At 38.9% G+C, this 21,773-nt stretch overlaps 1 protein-coding gene across 3 annotated transcripts in view; it reads right to left on the bottom strand.

Annotated features, from left to right (window-relative positions):
• The window catches only part of unc5c (unc-5 netrin receptor C), a 119,051-nt gene that overhangs the window by 33,675 nt on the left and 63,603 nt on the right, over positions 1–21,773 (bottom strand). For all 3 annotated transcript variants that reach the window (XM_041969837.1, XM_041969838.1, XM_041969839.1), the window contains exons 2-4: positions 19,329–19,559; positions 12,508–12,651; positions 8,172–8,275 (exon numbers count right to left, since the gene is read on the bottom strand). In XM_041969837.1, the coding sequence (XP_041825771.1) occupies positions 8,172–8,275; positions 12,508–12,651; positions 19,329–19,559 (479 nt within the window). The remainder of the gene's footprint in view (positions 1–8,171; positions 8,276–12,507; positions 12,652–19,328; positions 19,560–21,773) is intronic.

Here is a 21,773-nt window from a genome sequence, read left to right as displayed (position 1 = left end):
AAAAGCAACAATAACTGGAATCATAACTGGACTTGTTGCCCATAATTATTTGGTTACTAATGTCTGTTATGTACCATTAGTTTTTCCATTGACTTTAGTTTAGGTGTTCACCAACCTCCAAGCCAAACATTTGATATTAGTTGCTAAACAACCAACAGTTTTTACTGATATAGATGACAGCAGTGATAGTGATCTTTAGCGGTAATGTTGGACCTCATCTGAAAAGCTTGGCAATTTATCTCAGGAGTTGACCTCTTTTACAGGATGTCACATTATACACTATGTAGAAGATACCTGCTGCAGTTGTTTTAAACTGGAAACATGTATTAAGGCCACAGATGTGCACCAAATGTGAAAATTCTAACTTGAGAAACTGATAAGTAGTACCCTAACGTCCACTTTAAGTTTCTATACGATTTGACCTTCATCTTAGTACTTAATGACCCATAAATGTGGTCAATGTACTTTTAAGAATCTAACTCTTAAACAAAGGTAGAGCTTCAATGTCCTTTTACTGACACTTCTTCTCCCTTTAGCAAACAAAACTGGCTACAGACCAGACTGCAACAGCTATGTGGGAGCAACCACTGAGTGGGATGTTTCTGCGCTCTGCCAGGGTGTGCCAGCTCAACACTAATTAGCCCAATACGCAAAACACACTATATACAATCCACACACTTGTTAGGAACCAGTGCAAGGCACAACCATTCATTACTCATCTCTGTTGTGTCAGAAATAGAGTGCACAGCAGTGTGTGGGGGTTGAGAGGGGTGTGAAAAGAGAGGAAGGTAAGGGAAAAAAAATAATGTTCCACAGCAACGTGCAAGTCTCCTAAACAGAGAAGCCATTAAAAGCTTTCCAGCTTCCCCACATGAAGTCTAACTCTCTATCCAACATAATTTATTCATTTTCCCATTTTCCTCAGTATCTGCTGCAGGCTTGAATGACACACCTGGAGAATGAGCCGCAAAAGGTTACAAACTGATTATTAAATCATTCACTGGCAGACAACAAGCCATATGCTCTGCATCTGCATGCATGACAGGTATGGAAATGTGAGCTGTATAAATATTAACAAGCCAGAATGCACAAAGGTGTAACATTTTGAGATGTGATAGGAAAAAACGTTTGTTTGTATTGTTTGTAGTGGGGTTAGCGAGGATTACAGAAGCGGGAGGTAACAGAGATGGAGTTGGAGTGATGCCTAATCAAAAAAGAGAATTTTTTATAACAGAGTATAATTCAAAAAGGATCAAAAATGGTAACTGTATGTAATTCAAATACAGTATACCTATCGTTTTAAGGTTAGCACATTCTCTATCAGTCATTGCTATTGTAATGATAAACATTTAAAAGGAATACTGCAATGTACAATACTACCTTGAAATGATACACAAACAAAATAAATTCACACATAAAAAATATTTATAATAAGTACTGTTGCTGGATGACCTGGATAAAACAAAAAAATATTGAATATAATTGTTTTAAAAACAGGTAAAAGTTTCCCAGTATACATCTCCACTTTGCAAGAAGTAGCATTACCAGAAGTAATGACCTCATCCTGCTTTTAGCTTTCCACAGACCACTGAGAACAAATAAACATTCCTTAAAGTCGCTCTAAAGGACTTAAGGTACAGCTCTTTTATTGCAAATTCATTGTAATTATCAGAATTTACAAGCAACAAAATTTAGCAGAGGACCTTCATGATTCACCCTGCCTCTTGTCTAGTAGCTGCTCAAACAGATTTCAGCTCCCCCCGACTCTGTCCTGGAAAAAGGGAGTATAGACAATGGGTGGATGGATGGACCCTCATCACTCTTTTTGTCTGTTTCTTGAGTTTTGATGTTGAACATGTTACTCCAGGAAGCTTACCATTATATTAGACATTTAGCTTGTTTGGAGTCAAATACTTCTTTGTTGCATGTACATGTGGTTCAAGGACAAGTTGACTGCTAAAAGGCTATGTTACAAACAGGTTAGTTTATCCGAAATATCAAATAATGACCCAAAACAAATCACTACTCCAGCTTTATAAATTTGAGAATAGTTTGATACACTCATTGCAGTCTGTGCTGTCCCTGAGTCTTCCTTTGCCTTTGGAAAAGCTTAGGTGATGATTCCAGCTAGGCAGAGGAGTTATTATACTGTGAGAGGTCAGAACTTACTGCTTTCAAAAATAAAAAATATGAAGAGATTCAAACAGTGAAAACAGATGAAAAATCATTTAAGGAGCATAAAGAAAAACGTTTACACCAAAATGTGAATCATCTGATTTTATTTCATTTTTCACATGCCAGATGAAAATACCACCTGACATCCAACAGTTCTCACAGTATGATTCCTCTTTGCTGACAGAAATATCATCTCTAAATATTTTTTAAAGGGAGCTAAAAAGACATAAGTCAATGATTCACAATTGCATAAGAGTTTTCAATATGTAGGTTACTACTATAGCCTACAAGCACACACAACAGCCCCTTTATTTGGCCTATTACTTTTCTTCTAGCTTATCAAAAATATTTTCTTTTCTTTCTTATGTGTAGTCGACAAGAATAAGTGCACAGAAAACCCTCTTTGCTGTGAAGTTTTACAGACAAAATGGAGCTGCTGGAGGAGACGGTAGAAAGAGCAGTGACTCACGGAGAACAGCAGCACTCACAAATGTGGGCTATTACAGGAAATCACAGGCTTTCCACAGGAAAACTGCAGTGATTGACAGCTGAGCACCTGAAGGGCAATCTTTGGTTGGTCGCCTCGTGGGTTGAGTCTGGACCCTTGACACATCCTTTCCCATGGGAAACCTTGATGAAAATGCACTTCCTGTTTCACTGGCCATGGAAGTGTTGTTACTCTTGACATTCCTGGCACTTCTCATAACTCAGCTATGCCCCATTCTTACTGGGAAGATGCATTCAGCTATTTCTTGACAAGGTGACCTGATGTGAGCCACTGGTTGTGATTTGCCTTCAAATCACCTTGAAAAAAAGAACTGGGCCTAAAATCAAGACCCATTGCTGAAATTTATGTGGTGTGATGTAAGAAAAAAAGAGGATGACTAATTTCCATAAAGTGCAGCAGTCAAGGTATTTGAAGTAAATTAGAATTTATTATAACACTCTATCCTGGGTGTAAATATTGGTGTGTTTCATGAGGAAATATAATTTAAGTTTAATAGCAAAATTTGCTGTCCTCTGGACTTGAAGATCTATGCATGAAATGTCAAATTTGGCACTGGTGCCAGTCTGAGCTGCTAAAATTTATCTGGTTTTATTTATTTATTTATTTGGATGAGGATGTGTGAAGGAAAGTTCTTTGTATTTCTAGGCTTTCATCTTGGTAAAGTCAGTCGACTTAATCATGGCAGCAGGACCCGTTCCCTGCAGAGCATCAATGACTTGTTACCCGCGATAACACGGCAGGACCCCGGTCGACCAAGGAGATGCCTGAATTAAAATCCTGCTTCCATGGAAACGGGCTTAGCTGCTCACAGCGCTGCATCACCTCTGAACTTTTGTCTCTGCCACTCTGCCTTTGTCTCAGGGCTCTGAAATGGAGATGCAGGGTATGGCGGAAGAAAAGGAACAATAAGCGACATTCTTTTAGCTGTCTATTTTACAAGGCTGGCACATATTTTTAGGTATAAAAAGAGACCACTTCTGCTTGTATAGAGGCCCTTCAGCAGTTGATGAAAGAGATTCATACTGACATTCAAAAGCAAGGAATCTGCATTGAGTTGATGGAAGTCTTCCAATACCATCTATATCGTTATATGTATTACTATGGGTAGCACTCAGCTGAGATGACATACCTGTCAAAAAATTCCTCTTTTCTCAATGCTTGAAAAGCCTCAGTTGTACAATTTTCTTCTGCTGCTGATTAAGTATATATCAAATATTCATAGCTACACTGTAAAAAAAAAAAAAAAAAAACAAGTTGAGCAAACCTAAAAAAGTAACGCACCAAGGTGCAAAGCTTTATAAGTAAACTCAACTAAGGGTATTGGTGTTGTATGAACCTAAATTAAGAGGGTAACTAAAAGTATAATCTTAAATTCAAGAAAGCCTTGACCTGAAACAACTCATCTTGTTAACTTGAATTGCATGAGTAAATCTGAATACTTAAAAATGCTTTGGAGATAACTGCCTTATTTTTTAGGTAATCTAAACAACATATTTATTACTGGGGAAGTATGAAATGCATCCATCAATTTTCTTTACTTGCTTATTCGAATGCAAGATGGGATGAGCCTATTCCAGCAGCTACTAGGTTAAAGTGTGCATTCTGGACAGGTTGCCAGTGTATCGCACAGCCAACAAAAAGAGACAATCATTCAAAAGCACACATGCTACATGTAACCTCCACACAGAAAGGCCAAGCCTCAATCCAGGAACCTTCTTGCTGTGAGGCGACAGTTTTAGCCACCACACCACTGTGCAGGAGGTCTGTAGCAATAATTAATTATATAGGTACACAAACTGTTTGAATGGGCTTGAATCCTGGCTGAGAACTGGGTACAGGTTCATGGACACATTTGAATTGCCTCAAAAGTTCTTTGGATAGTCCTGGTTTAGAGCATATGCAAGGTAAACCTGTACCCAGCCACAGTGGTGTGGTGGTTACTACAGTTGCCTCACAGCAGAAAGGTTCCTGGTTAGAACCTCTGCAGGTTCTGTGTGGAATTTGCATGTTGCGTGTGTGAGCAGTGTTCTAGTGTCGCTTTGTGCTGGCCCTGTGATGGACTGGTGAGCTGTCCATCGCATTTTACCACTCACCTAATGTTGCTGGGATAGGCTCCTGCGACCCTACATTGGAATAAGCAGGTATAGAAAATGTATGGATGGAATACAGACTCATCAACTAAAGAATGAGAAGCCTAATTGAGAAAACTTTAAAAAGGTAAGGCAAATAGCAGCAAAGCATTTTGAGAAAACTTAAAAAAAATAATAATCATGTTGTGTCGACTTACATTAACAGTGTTAAAAAATTGAAACATTAAGTTGTACAAACTTGAAACTACTAATTAGAGATATTTTTAACTTAATATGACTTGTTTTAGCTCAAAGACATGAGCAAACCTGAATAGATATCCTAACTAAGTTAAATTCACTATTTTATGTTGAGTTACCTTCTTAAATTAGGTTCATACAACACCAGAACCCTTCAGTTAAACTTACTCAAAAAAGCTATGCAGCCGGTTGCCTTACTTTTTTAAAGTTCACTCAACTTTTTTGAACAACTATTTTTTACAGTGTTATATGGAAACGTGTAACAATGACTCTTGAGGAGCCTGCTGAGTATCTAATTTATTCAGACCATGCAAGACTTTCAGATGACTAAATCCTTGTGCTATTTCGGAAACCACACTCACTGTAATTGAGCTCTTCAAGGCCCAAGTTCCACTGGTAGTGGTCACACGGAGAGCCAAAACAAATGCCTGCTTTTTGTTTTCTTTGTGTGTGCTAGTGTGTTGCATGTGGATATTCCACATCTTAAGGATTAGCTGTACTTCAGTAAATGTATTTATTAACTATAAATACCTGATCAAAAATAGGAACTGGGAAACCATTGAACTCTGAGCATAAAAATCTCTGAGGCATCTGGTGGGAGCTCTTTCATTTGTTTTATTATAATAACTTACAGTATCATCAAAGAAACTATATGGACTATTTAGCATAATGCTTACATTTCAGGACAACTACTTAAATAGAATAGGATAGGATGTTATTACTACGTTTAGGCATCCTGACAACTTCTGATGTAAATCATCTGAAATGTGGGAAGACAAAGAAAGAGGGCTGATACTGGCTCACATCAAACAACACCCCACTTTGCTGTAATTTGAGATCAGACCTAATTATAACTGACTGACTTTGATTCTGAATGTGGGCTTCTTGTTTTTGGTAATGTGAAATATCTTGGAATTATAGTCTATATCAACTTATTGCTTTTCTGAAAGCATCGAAGTATGACATACAGTCAGTGTTTGCTACCGTTTAACGCATAATGGCAGCTGCTACGAGTTGTTATTGTAGTGCCATCAGCAGAAGCATTAAAGGATGAGGTTACATACTTAAACTGAGAGCTTGGGCAGCTGTGATGACCATGATCTACATGTGGGATAAAATTTCCTAAAATTCTTTTACCACAGTTTGAAAAGAGGAAACCCAAGAGTTTGAATCCTCCTTGCAGCTCATCAGTGGAGAGTTTATTTCTGCCAGCTGGTCTATAGAGAGGATGAATAGTCTTTGAGCTGAGCTGTTTTCAGGATGTGATCACGTGAGCTCCGGCATACAGACATGTTGGTGTCCCCGCTGGTACACATGCAGTACAAACTGTCTGACAATGCACAGTCAGCACATGTGAATGTCCTTTTTGTTTCATACAAAGCACAATGCCCTTCACATACAGTCCACAAGATTAAACAAAACTGCTGTTAGAGTTTAGATTTTTTGCCTGCCATCTTTTCAGCCTCTAGCTAAATGGGCAAAGGTCTGTAAAGGAACCACAGAACAGCCGGACAGCCCACTGGAGGCCTGACATCAACCCACTCAATCAAGCCTTGACAAACCATAACAGCTCTCCTCTATGTGCCTTCAGCCTCTCTCATCCACTCTGTATTTTCTGTGTCTTGAGCGGTTGAAATATGACAGATCATTGCTTTACAGCAGCTGCTACATATTTCTGCAAGTTCATATGTAACCACAGTCTTCTCTTGTGAGCTTGTGTGAGAAAAAAGCCCTGACAAACTGAGATGAAAAAGCAGCATTCACTTTAGTCCTTTTTCCCCCACCGAAAATGCTGACTTTGAGTTTAGAAAGAAGGGAAAATATCACACGAAACTGAACTTTTCAAGCAGTCATGATGTAAAAGAGAAATTAAAAAGGTTAGATGTGTTCCTATTAAGGATACATTTAACCCACACAAGTCATAAAAGCAAACTAAAAACAGTGACTGTTTTTAGATTGTACAGATTGAGCATTTTACCTAAATATTACGATCTGTAGCCTGTTTCTCTCACTTTGCATTAATTATTATATATTTTTTTAAACATGAAGATATAAATGTCCCATAACTCTTCTGGTATTGGTCACATGCTTGGTTCTGAATGATATGGAAGAAATTGCTTTTAGAACTGAACCAAAACCAACCTGTTCTCAATTATTTGCTAATATGTGTTGGAAGACTGCTATGAAACAAAACTAATGACTTTAACTTCTACTGTTTACTCTTCAATGTACATTTGAGTTGACTCACATATCATGAATGGACTCCAGTTGTGTCTTCAAATTCTGTACTAGGCCCATGCAGTATTGTTGGTGACCTCAGAGAGGTGGTTAAATCACCAACTGGGTCTTTACAGGAAATACTACTAGACTGAAGCCTGGATTGTACAAGGAAACCAGTCCTGAGCTTTTGTCCTTTAAGCTTCTCAGCTTTTTTAGCTGTGCTCTTCCACTCACTTAGTTCAGCTTTGCCAGGTCAATCACAAGCCTTTACAGTTCATTACCTACACCGCTTTCTAAAAAAGACTTAAAAAGTAAAAAAAACACCCTCTCTAACCCATCAAACACACCTTCATCCTCTATTTATATTCCTGCAATCTCAACTGAAACCTTTCAGATAAAGCTCTTACAGTGTCCCACTATAAGGCAGCAAAGGGAAGTAGAGCAGGGAGGAGATATTGGCTAAGCTTGCACTGTAACACTTATTATTTTCCCCCCTTCAGCTGATAATTACTGCCCAGGCAGTGGTGAGAAATGTCCATATTTGTGCACTGTACAGAATCAGATTTATTCTGTTTTTTCATTCAAATTCCTTAAGTACAAAGGTTAAAAACTGAACCATATTATGAAATTTACAGTTTTTTTATTTCTTTATATATGTTCAAAATATATATCATAAGTGTTAGATATTTTAGCAATCCATTAAACATTATATTTATAAATAATCCCACTAGAAATGATGGTGATATTTAATCAGAAACAGATCCAAAATCATCATGTAAACCTCTTTTCAGAGAAGCTAGTTTACTGGATTTGTAGTGAGAGCTTTGTAGTTGGGTTTAGCAGGGTACGTCCTTTGGGTAATATGTCCACATTAGAAAATGTCTTTTGAAACAAATAATTAAACTATTAAAAACACAAGAAGTGGACTGACTGAACCATACCTCAGCTGCTGGGATGCCTTCAGGTGGCCGACACTGCAGTAACACCTCCTGTTCGAGTAACACTTCCTTCCCAAGAGGTTCCTGGTCAAATGTCTTCCTTAGATCTATAGGAAATAAACAAAATGATAACCTCTGTTACAATATATCTTATCAGCTATAATGGCTTATTAGCAGATGTGATTAAAATAAAATAGTAAGCCAAAGAAAGAAATGTCAGGTTAATCATCAATATCGCCCCCTGTGTTCAGTCTGAACAGTATGTATAGAAATAACTTAGAATTATGGTTTCCTTCTTGGTCCTTATCTTTAACTCAAAGGTATCATGAAGTAGATGAAAGTCAAATATTGCGAAGGCAATCACTTGCCCTTCACAGCAAAAAAAACTTTTTCTTTTAGGTGTGAAAATCCTGATGGAGTAATGCAGTGGAGCCAATAGGCTGGGATTACTGAGGATGCTGAGCTGCACTGGAATCTGAAGCTTTTTAGAAGTATATCATGCTGCATGAAGTGAGACAGAAGCAGTAAGCATCACAAAAAAGGAGGAACTAATGAGGAGTAACTGCCCTACTTTTTAAATACTGAAGCTTCAAATCAGCTACAAGGAACAGCTTTTCATACAATTCTCCATTGCAACTAATTTTTGTTGTTTCATTAGAAAATAAACATTAGACAAATACTGTAAAAAATATATATATATATAAAACAAAAAAAAAACATGATCTGTCCTGGTTAAATAAGGGTTAGGGTCTTTAAAACTTAAGACCTTTCAACAAAGTTGAAAAGCAAAGGGGTTCATTATTTCCCTTTTGTACTTACAACCACCTTTATCCATTTATGGAAACTAAGAAAAGACCCTAAAAACAACAGAATATGAGCAGTGATGTCAGAATTGGTGCTTCAGATGTTGATGAGAACTGCACAAAAATCTCTTGAGACCTTAAAGACTCTTGGGCACAGAGTGTAATAGTATCTATATCTATCACGATTAAGAAATGCTCCCCAGTGTCTGGGAAGATTGTGAATGAATAGATATTAAATGAGCACAGCATGATCATCTTCAATAAGAAGAGCTGTCTCTAAAACCTAGTTTAGATAGATTTTTATTTACTTCATTTGCTTACATTATATTAAAATATACACATCTTTTTTCTGTCTCAACCTTTCTGCCTGAGGAAACCATGTTTCTGTCATTACAAAAAACCATGCCAGACTCAGAAAACACAAATATCCAGTTATTTTGCTCTTCATTTTTGTTGTTGAAAAAATAAATCTTAAAATAACACATACAACGAGAGCCCTCGTCCTTGTCTTGGATACACTTAAAAACATGCATATTTTCTGGGGAATGTGTTAGAATTCCACAAATTTCTTTTTATTATAGAAGCTGAAAGGATGAGAGTTGAACTGAAAGTAATTTCTGCATTAAATGAGAAAAGAAAGTATGACAAGAGGAAAATATTCTTTGAGAGAGGTTTGTAGAATTTGTTTCAAGGACAAAAAACCTTTTTTTTTTTAAAAACAAAAAGGAAAGAAAAGGAATTTTAACCCAAAAGAAACGTGGCAAGAGGTCAGAATTTATTTTAAAGAGATGTATGTTGCTCACACTGCTTCCAAAAGACAAAAGAAGATGCAAACACATACTGACAGGTGAGGAGGCAATTCAGTCACACATTCTCATTTACTGTGATACACTCTGATTTACTGCATATGCTCCATGGTGAAATCTAATAAATTAAATTTGATTTCTCAGCATAAAGGTATTACAGAGTATGCAAGTCTTCATGGGTACTGACATGACTGCTGCAGTGGGCAGTAATTCAGCATGCCACTTGATAGTTAAAAGTCAGCCATACAATCTGGCAGCAACTTAGCAGGAGTAAGGTTCAAGAAGTGCTTTAGTTTCAGCTATACATATGTTGCCATATAAGATCAAACAAAAATCCAAGCATATGATATGTACAAAGAAAAATGTCATCTGTTTTAATGCCCATAACAATCAACACAATGGACTACTGTACATACAAATTCACCATTAATAATAGCAAAAAAAGCCAGTGTTTGATCAAGAAGTACGTTGAATGCCAGTCAGTATTTTGCACCATATATTTTAGATGTGCATTTATAATGATGCCTCCCCTACTGAAGTTTCTCCTTCCCTTACTTCTTACAGCCCTAAACACCACAGCGGTACACTGGAGGGTGTGGGACCAGCTGAGTCCACATTCCTGTGGGAGTCCCACCATTCTCTCCTCGGCCCACAGAAAGATACACATATGACAACCATTACCTTAAGTGGATGTGTTTGGTTACTTGTCATGCTAAATTACACTAGCCTCACACTTCAGAAATGGTTTCTTCCTCACTTGGAAATCCTTAGCTCCTGGTGCAAACCGAGATTAGGTATGACAGCGAACACGTACGGAGTCTGACTTTTAATCATTAAGAGTAGTCACTTGCATCACAGCTGAGGTTTTACCTATGGTGTAAAATTAGGCCACAAACAGACAAGAAAATCAATTTCAAGCTCTCTGAGAACAATTACCTTCCTCAAGTCCCTCTAAAAGCATTCATTTATTTAATGTTTGCACACATCCTTCCATAACTTTGCTTTGGTAAACAAACGCTGTATCCTAAAAAGGGAAGTCTATTAAAGCTGTGTCATGGAGGTTACATTAAGGGAAAGCGATAACACAGGCTTTACACATTCTCTCTTCCCCTTAACACTCTCTTCAAATACTTTTAGCTAGATCCGTTTTTTGTTTTTTTTAAGTTTGAAAGCTCCTTCTTCAACACAGCAACCTCTTAGCTCAGCAACTTGGCTGTGACTCACCATCTGATTAAACTGTATATGTTTAGATGATGGGAGAGGAGAGGGAAACAACTCTGGTTTCCATTAGCCTGACGGGACTGAGTCTGACTCTGACAAGAAGCCTGCCTGGACAGAAAGCCCAGTAGAGAAGCTAATCCATTCAGCAGAAGCTAATGGGAGGGGAAGAGGGGTCCACTGTGATTTGAGGGATCGGTTCGTGCTGGCAGGCCGCTCATCATGGGCGATTATAGGAGGTGGAGCAGCAGAAGCAGACTCAGTGGGTGACTGAGAGGCATGATTCAGATTCACCAGGCTAGTAAAACAGCAGTTATAATAAGATGAGCTACAAGATTTTAAAATAAAATGAGAATACACTATATTCTGGAAGAAACTGTGGAGAAAATGGGGGCCAACAGTAGGAGAGGGAGTTAGATGGTAGTTTTATAAAGATTTAAAGATGGAGAAAAGAATGAAATATGATTCAAATTAAGACAGACAGGTATATGATTGTTAAGTGTGCTTAAACTGAATAGCTTAGGTGAAAACCATGGAAATTGACTTTTTACTGTGCCATCTGCTGCACTGCAGAGGGAAGATGAAATCATCGTGACAGTTTCATAGAGTTCCCAGCCAAACATTCAACCTAGGTATCCCATCCAGTAGCACTAGCATTATATTTTAACACAATATTTTATGCAACTGGGTGTTGCCTGTTTATGAAGTTGTCATAAAAAGAAAAAAAAAAAAAAGAAAGCAAACTTGGGTAAGTCATTTCTGTCACAGTGTCTTAAACTGACTGACAGGTGATGGGAAGAGCAACAATCTAGCTGATTCTACAAAAAGAAGCCCCTCCAGGTGATTTATATATATGTAAAATACTCTGACAAAAATGCATAAAGACTTGAGTTACGCAATGCACGTAGTCTTACAAAAACATTGTCTTGATGTCGCAGCTATACTTAAAGAACCCTGCTTTTTGCACCAAGTCTTCTGGGGTTTTCATTACTTTTCAGATCCTTATTGGAACATCCTTTGGGGAAACAGTAAAAAATGAGCTCAAACTTCAGAGCCAGCGCAGGATGTTTCTCATTACTTGGAAACAATTGCATTGTGCTTTTCAGCAGCAGGACAAACACACAGCCAGAGAACAAATGAGGGCGATGCAGGAAAAAATAAGGAACACTGGCATAAACATATGCCATCCAGCCTCTTTACAATGTGTAAACACTGTTTTAGCTCTTCTTTTCTCTTTGCTTCTGCTTCAGGTTTAAACTGTGCCTAAGGAAACCACTTCAGATTCCACAGGCTTTATAGCAACTTGAGTTCAAAGGGACACTTGAGTCCCATGTTAGGAAAACTCTTTCACAACTATCTCTGTAATCTGTGATGATACACAAGTCAGTCTGTGCGATGCATTAACTTGGCAGCTGAGAGGTTTAGTTTACCGAGGAAGACAAAGATGAAGAAGAAGATAACAACTGAGTTTGTCTGAAGAGAAAGATAAATTGGGCAGGGAGGCATACTTACAAGCAATGCGGACATGAGCTTTGCGACTCTTGGTGGTCCCAGCAGAGCTCCAGGCCACACACTGACACCAGAAGTCCTCTGGTCCAAACAACTCCTCCACCTGCTGCCGAGTAATCTCAATGCTGGCCTCTCTCACAACCAGGCCTGTGAGGAAGGACAGAGAGGATGGGAGAGAGGGAGTGAAGAGGGGGAAAAGAAGAAAAGTGAAGGAGAATTGCATTAAGTGTATATTAACAGATGGATGGCAAGTGAAAACTAAAACAGGAAGTAAGAAATGAAATTCAGTTGACATAAAACACACTAATTCATGGAAAGTGTGCGTCAGTCTGGCCTGATTCTAAAGCCTGAGTACTGAGCTGTTTTGGTTTGAGCCCTGTGGGGGAGGATTCTCAGCGTCATGGCTAACACAATCCTGTTTGCTAACTCCTCTGATTACTGCTCATTTGGGTGCCAGGGCCCAAACAAACAAATCTTCCCTAGAACAAATGCCTCTACCCACAGCTGCCACTCTGCAGAAGATTATGCTGCTGTCATAGTGTGGGTACATCTGCGCTTGACCATATTTGTTTATGTGTGAGTGTATGAATTACTTATACATATGTATATAATATTCAACATGAGAACATTCACTGAAAACAAAAAGATTTCCATGCAATATTATACCAGTTATAGTCAAAAACTCACCATCTCTTAGCCTAATTGTACATTCATGATTTTTTTCATAGAGTTAAAAAAAAGATTTCATTCATTAAGACAAGCCGATGGTTCAGTGAGTACAGACAGCTCTGATATCTGAACCTAATATAGGCAGATCTGCAATTAAAAGTCAATGTTCCCTAAAGGTTCAGTTGTTGGGCTCCAGAACATCTTAAATTTTGCACAAGATTTATGATAGAAACTCATATTCAGACATGCTGCAAAAGAACTGCAGGTTTTTACAAAAGAACATTTATGCTGTGAATGTGCCATCCCACCTCCTCCTCCAAAAGCTTTATGAGGTTTAGATATGGGTAGCTGAACTGCCTATTGGGAAAAAGTCAAGCTGATGTCATTTTCCTGGAACTGTCATGCTCATGTACCTGGTCAGCAGTGATGTGAGAGTGGATTCAAATTCAAATCGTTGCATTCAAATCGTTCCCAGTTGCTACTGAAAGGCCTTTTGTGTGCTTCAGAAATGTTCCTTGCAACATTACACCACCATCACTGGCCTCAGCTGTAACCACAATGTTGATAGTGTACCAAAAGGCTATGTTTCACAAATCACTGGTTTTCCATACCAATCAGTTTTGCTCACTCATTATTCATCCAGTTTTGGTGATCATTTTTGCAGGAGCCTCAAATCCAGATCAGTGCTTACTGAGACATATTCTTGTTATTTTCTAGCTGTGCATAGTTACTGTAATATCTGGACACACACACAAGGTGTCCTGAGGAAAAGAAAGACTAATTAAAAGGGCTGCATGGAGCGCATGCTAATTCAAACAAGTAGCATTTGTGGAATTTATGATTAATGGCAAAGTTGCCAAAAAGTCCAAAACCTCTCATCCAAATGCAGCTGTTTAAACTAGCCTGCTTTATTTATGGGGTACGTGCAATTAACTGACACTATAGTTTCCATCATTTGTCCTTTTTGATATGTTCTTATTAATCAAAATTGTACAAAAAACGCATAAGTTTTCGACCAAAAATGATTGATTCCATGAAACTAACACATCCTCAACTGTGTGGGTAAAGCAAGGATGTTCAATACAGTTTAATGTATTCTAGGTGTGTCTTGTACATTTTTGGTCAATAAAGACCAGTATTAAATTTCCCCTATTATGTCTTTTATTAGGTCTAGTTGTGTTTTTATGCTTCATTAATCAAGGATCTACTTAAGATGCAAGATACGTATTTAAATTTGTACAAGCTCTCCTTCATGTTACTCATTTCTTTTTAAGTGAGCTTACCTAGGAGATGCCAAATGTGTTTATGTGACATCATTATCATGTACCGCCTTGAAATGGTGTCATAGATCATTGACTCATCGGTGCCCAATGTGATTTCAATCAGTAATTTAATCTTTTCCTGCCATCTAATTCATTACAGAGAGATTCACTGCTAAATGAACTAGAGACAAGATGGGCTAATTTAGGGCACGTTGTGAACCTCAGTCAGTAATCTAACTGAGGTTCACAGGTTTGCCAAAATAAGTGAATCAAGGTAGATTAAATTACATCACAGGTTCCCAGGTGGATTATATATTGTAGCTGCCACTGTTATGTGGCATGATTACATTTACATAGGTTTTGATTGGATTTTGGCTATGGTTTTACAATATAGTATGATCAGGTTTATATGGAAGCTGCCAGAAATATGGGCTGAATGGAAAATGCAATGAGAATGGATGGTTAAAGTAATGAACATGCCATTTTATTTCAGGTTCAGTGAATTAACAGAGCCTTCTTGTTCTGTGACACACACCAGGCACAGTGACATCCCACACACCAGCTTAGCCCTCATGTAAAATTTACACAGTGTGCCGACAGGCAGAGGAGCTACCTCATCAGTTGTGTCACCATTTGCCACTGTGACATGCAGTATGTGTTTTCTACATTCATGTGCTAAAGTATCACGAGGGAGGGAAAACTGTATGCCAACAGGATTGCCTAATCAGATGTTGTGTACGTCTGTGAAAGTCAAGGGTTGATGTGAAGTTGAGGAAGTATCAAGCAGTGAGAAGTAAAGGGGAAAATCAATGGTGAAGAATATAAGTACATTCTAAGAATTCTACAAACTGAAATATGCACCAGGAATGTCTTTTTTTTCATTATAGTGATTGATTGCACGTCTGTTGTTAGAATAAATAATCTGTAACACAAGAAAACTTGAAATACTGCTGGAAAATAACTATGAAGTAACTTTAAGAGTCATTCATGACTTCATGGCTTTTACTAAACCTGGATTAAACTCTTCCTGATGTATTGCATTTCAAACACATCGGCCAGAAAAGCAAAGCTCTAAATTCAAGCTGCTGCTGATCTCATACCCTGACTTCATATGTTTGCTCAGCTAGCAGCTCTTATGCTATACAGCAATGTGACAGTAACACAACAAAAAAAGAAAAGATCGTTTCATTTGTAAAAAAAAGAAGCAAATTGAATGTGGACGACATCAAGGCCGAATATTAGAGAGCCATACTTCTCATCAGACACTGCGGCCATTAGCCCTAGAAATTTTTCTACAGTATGTTCCATTCATAGCTGGCTGACACAGGGAGCTTCATTTGAGATGATTTATTATTAATGTGGTTATTAATGTGTGCTAGCCTCGCTCCCTGGCGTTAACCCTGACTAGGATTATTGATCAGTCCAGTCAGGAAGAAGAGGAGGCATTGGTCATTGAAGATGAGCTGGAGGAGGAGGGAGGAGAAAGTGCTCTGATTATCAGTCCAGATGAAGAGTACTCCTGTTTGATCTTCTAACTCATATCTCAGCAAAAGTGACAAGCTGTCTCTGGTGTATATTGCACTAGCTGCTTATAATTAATTTGCTGCTCATTTCCTCAGATCAATGCTCATTTTGCTCACAAGAGACTACAACCTGTTCTCAACACCGCAAGGTAAATATTGCAGCTTTTATGGAGCAGCAGGATGACAATGTAAACATAAATCATATCTGTGAAAAAGGCCTTTAAAAATGTCTTTTTGCTTTTTTCCCCTCTCTCTGCTGTTTGAATATTGCACCCAGCAAACTGACATTTCACGCAAAACAGAGTTTCAAAACAAAGCAGATCATCGTTCACACGTTCAGAAAGATAACCTTTCTTATACTGAACTTTAACAACACTGCATCTGTTTCACACAGATGCAATAATAGTCTGTTCTGTCAACTGGGCAACTATACTGTAACTATTTCTTTTGTATTTTCTTTACAAAATGTTTCATGCCATTTCATTGTGTTAACTGCCTGCTGCTCAGCGAAAAATGAGCAATTATTTTTTTTATATAATTTCTTTCTACCCTCTAAATAATAATGTTCTATCAAACAACTTGTAGTTAGTTTTATAACTTATCCATTTTGTATTAAATAATGATGTATTATTGTTTGTATCATAAAATGGTGTACATGCACCTACATACCATCTCTTGAACACAAATGGAGGGCTGCTGGTGAGTACCTTCAAGATGCATGGAGTTAATCAACTTCCAAATTCCTGATTGCACTGCAGCTACTGATGACGTACTGTTTTTTGCTTTTAGCTTTTTGTTGCTTTCATGGTGCTAAGAGTACTAAGATTGGAGAGCTCTTAGATTTCATTGTGTTACAACATTGAATCAAAGGATATTGAATGGAATATTTTTAATTTCATTATAAAGTCCAAGTGTTCTGCCCTGATAAAACCAGTGCAATGTTTCAGATGGCAGATGTAGTATACTATATGAGCAGCACTGCAAAAAGCTTAAGGTATTAACAGTAAGGAGATGATTTAAAACAAATAATAATACTACAGATAGCTTTGATAAAAAACTGTATTAGTCAGGAAGGTTGTTCTAAACATTTGTAAGAATTTACCACAGTTTATCTCTGAATTTAGGCTGTTCAGCCATTTTCATTGACACTTATTGTTCAAGGCAGGACTGATGGACCATCAATAAGCCTCAATATTGTTGCAAGGTGCATGCAGAATGTGTGTGTGTGTGTGTGTACAAGTGTGGAGGGAGAGGTCAAAGTTGATGTGTCTCTGAGCCAGCAGCGGAGGTAGTCATAAAACTGAATCGACATGTGTGAGGCAGCTTGTAAGTAGAACAAATCACTATAAATACCAATACTGTTGTGACTCAGCTTATTCTGCAATGCTGTCGTGCTATTAGAGAGCACACACTGATAAGGTACTAAGCCATATCTACTGAAAAGAATTAGAATCTTCTATCGCGTCAAGGAATCGCCACGACTCAACATCTGTTGTTAATAATTCTGGCTGTATATCTGAATGACTTTAGGACCAGTCAGATGTTTCCTTGATGGTCTATGATGGATAGTAATCTAAACATCTGTGTGCCGAAAACGTTTGCACTGTACCGCACATAGTTTTCATGTGAGAATGGAAAACATCTGGATAAATACATGTTGGATGAAGCCAGAAGCCTAAATGAACACCTGCAGTTTGGCATCTCAGTCTGTGTTATTTGCATAAGCTCATCAGTTCTCCCAAACATATTAGCAAGACATAGAAAGAAGATAAGAGAGAAGCAGAAAACTACAGTGGGGAGAGATTCAATTTCTTCTAGCTGCATTATTAGTGGTATTGACCAGGCTGGCTGGTTTCTAACGGTGTACCTTTTCTGTCAATCTAGGGAAATCAGACCGCAATGGAGTGGGTTGAAGGCAAATACTCACATCCAAAGAGATCTAGAGGTGCTGTGTGTTTTGTGTGTATTGCAAAGCAAAAGTGAATGAAAATCTGTGCTGTAAATAGCCTGTGGATATGACTATGTAGAGTGGGTGCTTGTGTGATATGTGGGTTGTTTTCCTTGTTGATGCTTTTAGCACAAAACCTCCTGACACAAAGGCTAAGAACCACTGCTACCTTCTCCCTCTTCTCTGTCACAATCGCAACTGTGATACACATGCTCAGATTTGTGTTTTTCTCCAAAGCACGCTGGGTCAAAATGAAAGGATTTCAGTTTGCGGTGTCTGTTTTTTTTTTTTCCATTCTTTAATCCTCCTTTGAAATATGTACTTTCTGCACAAATCTATGTGTCTGCTTTTGTTTCTTCTAGCAGTGCTGCTATACTCTGCATATGCTGACTGTTATCTAGAAAAAGTATTTTGTCATATGGATCAGGTCTAACAGCACTTGAGAGGTATATTTTTGTTGCATACTTTAATAATAATAAAAAAAAAAGCTCTCTAGTCCTTGAAGTGCGTCTATGAGTGTGCTTACAAGCCTAAACAGTCACATTTAAGTAAAGGAGAAGTTGTTAGAGTGTGTCTCTAAACCTGCAAACGAGTAGGGCAAAACAGTGGAATGAAAAGGGTAAATGCAATGTGATTGGTACCTGTGGGCGACAGAAAGAGCTCAATTTCCAATACAGCAGCTGAATGCAGCCAATCAGTGCTAGGCTGTTGTGTGTAATGGTTTTGTTGCCTTTAGGGGCTGAGTTCTGCAGAAAACAACTCAGCTGGAGCTTCACTACTTTCACTTCCCCTAAATGTCCAAAGACAAGTACATGTGCAAACTTAAAGACACACGTAAAAGTAATGGTGACACTAAGTCGCCACTTTCGAGTCCCAATTAAAGCTGTATAATCAAGGCTTTTCTGCAGATAGGCTGGTGCGACTAGATGCAAATAAAGTAGACAGTAATACCACATGTCTAAGTGCCTGGGTTTAAACCTCATGGTCAGCTGGAGTTTCTCCACCTCCCTGTGCCTGCATGGGTTTTCTCGAAGGGGCTCTGGCTTCCTAAAAGCCAAGACATGCATGTTAGGTTAATTAGTGGTTCTAAATGGCCCATGAGTGTGCTTGATTTTCTGCCTTCAGTGGTAATCTTGTGATGGACTGGTGGCCTTTCCATCGCCTTGCCCAATGTCAGCTAGGATAGGCTCCAGGCCCCCTGTGGCCTTTTACATGATAAAACAATTATAGTTAATGGATGGATGTATGAGAGGGGTGTTTTAGTTACCAAAAGCATATCTTAAGAGAAAAGCTGATATAAAAGCAATCAGAACAGAAAGTTGGCATTAGTTAATGTGTGGTAAGTTGAACATTAGCACAATCTGTGCAGCAGGATTCTAAACTGCAACTTCAATGTTTTTGTAACTGACATTTTTTACTTACCGGAGTTCTCGTCAACCCTCTCCTCCACGGTGTGCTCCTTTTGGTGAACCCACTCGCTGTTACACTTGAAGTAGATCTGGGTGGCAGGTGTGGCTTTGCAATACAGGTTAACTGGCTTGTTCTTAACAATGTAGGCCTCCTCTGGTTCCATCAAAAACACGGGCAGCGGCTCTGGGGGGTCTGAAGGGAAAGTTTCCGGTAGTTCACCGAGACCAATGAAGTCATCGTCAACTGTGAAGAAGAAAATAGTGTCAAGATGGAAGGAATAGGAAGAATAGATTTAAAAGTAGAGATGAAAGAAAATGGGAGAACGGCTAAAAGCCCCAGAAAGGATGAGTTGGAAGAGGAAGGAAAGCAGCCAAGAGACACTGGGACTGTATTATAACCACAGTCTTTGGATGGGATTATCCATTCGCACAGCACACAGTGAAATCCCTATCATTTGATATTTTGGAATGTTTACACAAGTGTATTTTAGAGCACAGGAAATTCTGGGATTCCTCTCAGGCAATAAGGCTGCATGGATTTACAGAAACCGGCCCTTGCTTGGTCAAACCACAATCAGCTACTGCTGAGCAACAATCCACTCTGGGCCAATAACGAGAAGCAGAGTTCAGAGGTCGACTAAGGAACTAAACTTATACAATGTTCTTCTTTTGTCTCCCATTTTGTCTTGTGTACCCTCTCTTTGTCTTTGTCATTCTTTCTTACACACACAAACACCAGCTCACAATGATATACAAACGCATGCACCCACACATACAGCAGATCTAATGACCTAAGGCTCTTGGCCCAGTTTGTGCCATTCCTCGGATACTTCTGCAGTAGACAGATACGCTTCCCTGTAATTACAACTCCCTTTCATCTCCATGTCTTAAATCACATACACACAACTCCCTATGTACGTGCGTACACACAAACATGAACAAAGCTCACAGTGGCACAAATGCACATGCATGCATGCCCACAAGTGAGCACGGCTAACTTTCTAACTCTTTGAAGAAAGAAGGATGAAGCCTATTCGTCACCCCATTTGTCACCTCCAGAACTGTTCTATTCTTACCATCGAACCGGTAGACATCAATTATTCACAAGTGTGAAATAAAGAAGGCAGGGTAATAGAGACAGAGACACAGTGGGAAACAGAAGGTAAGAGAGGGGAAAGGGGAACAGGGAGAGATGGGGAAAGTAACTCAACCAGACAGACATAGATTGATACATCGAAACAGAGTTGAGCAGACAGACGAAAACGTAGCACAGGACAGAACCAGAAAGGCAGACTGTTCAGATAACAAAAGAGTTTATCATGCCATCAGTAATTCTCCCATGTCCTATCTATCTGCTTCTCTGGCCGGCATGGACTCACTGGAGCCTTGTTGTCTGACAGAAGTTGCCTTGTGAATGCTTGGAGAGCACTAAATAATGTCTCACCCGTGCAGATATCTTCCAACGATGTCTCTCTAATGTTATCTCTTCCTCCATACCTGCCATGGATTAAAGTTGATTGCTAGGAAATGAAAGCGCAGGAGGAGCCAAACAGAAAATGACCAATAATGGGGGAGGATTTTCTTTTTTCTTTTTTTTCCTGATGCACTGATATGATGCTGGTGAATGCTTGTTATAGGTGAGTGATTGCTTTTCAGAAAAAAGTCTAAACTTGTTGCCCTTGGTTGCTGGTTCCTGACTCTCGGGCCAATCATTATAGCCTCTTAAGATGAAGAGATGGAACAAGCTTGAGCTGTCCTGATCAGCTTTATCTTTTGCTGTCTGAACAAGGAATAATTTTAAAACTTTCTCTTCTATTAGATCTTTATGTAGGTGATGACTCTATAATGTGGAAGTCTATTTAAGCAGACCTTGGCTTTCTCTGTTCTTTTGTGCTCCACAGTCCTTGGTCCACCCACATATTCAGCCAAGGGGACCCTGACCCAGAAACAAGCAAAGAGAGCCAAGGAAACTCATTAAAGATTGTGTTAGCCTTCTTTCACCCTCCATTCCCATTATCTCTCCATCTCTCCCTCCCTCCTGGCTCCGTCGCTCCGCAGAACTGTGAGCCGGTGAGATCTGAGGCGGTCATGAACGTGTGGCTCTCTTACAAACAGCGAGGCTCGTGCCTCATCCACACACACACACACACACACACACACACACACCCTGCTCGAGCCCTGCTGTGCAAAAAAAAAAAAAAAAATTTGCTCACAGACATTCGAATTCATCAACTTCCTCAGCGCGAGAAATAATAAATTCAAGTGAATGGAACTAGCCCTGCAGTAAAATATCAGCCCAGAAATGAAAAAAGGAACCACATGACAAAAATGAAAGACCCTGACTCTTACCGATCATACTGCTCCACACCCCACAAACCACAACACCCAGCATTTCAGCACCTCCCTTCTCACTCCCTGGTGAACAGAATCTTGAGAGCAACAAGAAGCTCAAAGAGAA

This window comes from Melanotaenia boesemani, chromosome 19 (assembly GCF_017639745.1).
Source record: "Melanotaenia boesemani isolate fMelBoe1 chromosome 19, fMelBoe1.pri, whole genome shotgun sequence".
Taxonomy (NCBI): domain Eukaryota; kingdom Metazoa; phylum Chordata; class Actinopteri; order Atheriniformes; family Melanotaeniidae; genus Melanotaenia; species Melanotaenia boesemani.
The sequence above is the reverse complement of the archived record's forward strand: the minus strand, read 5'-3'. Positions and strand labels throughout refer to the sequence as shown.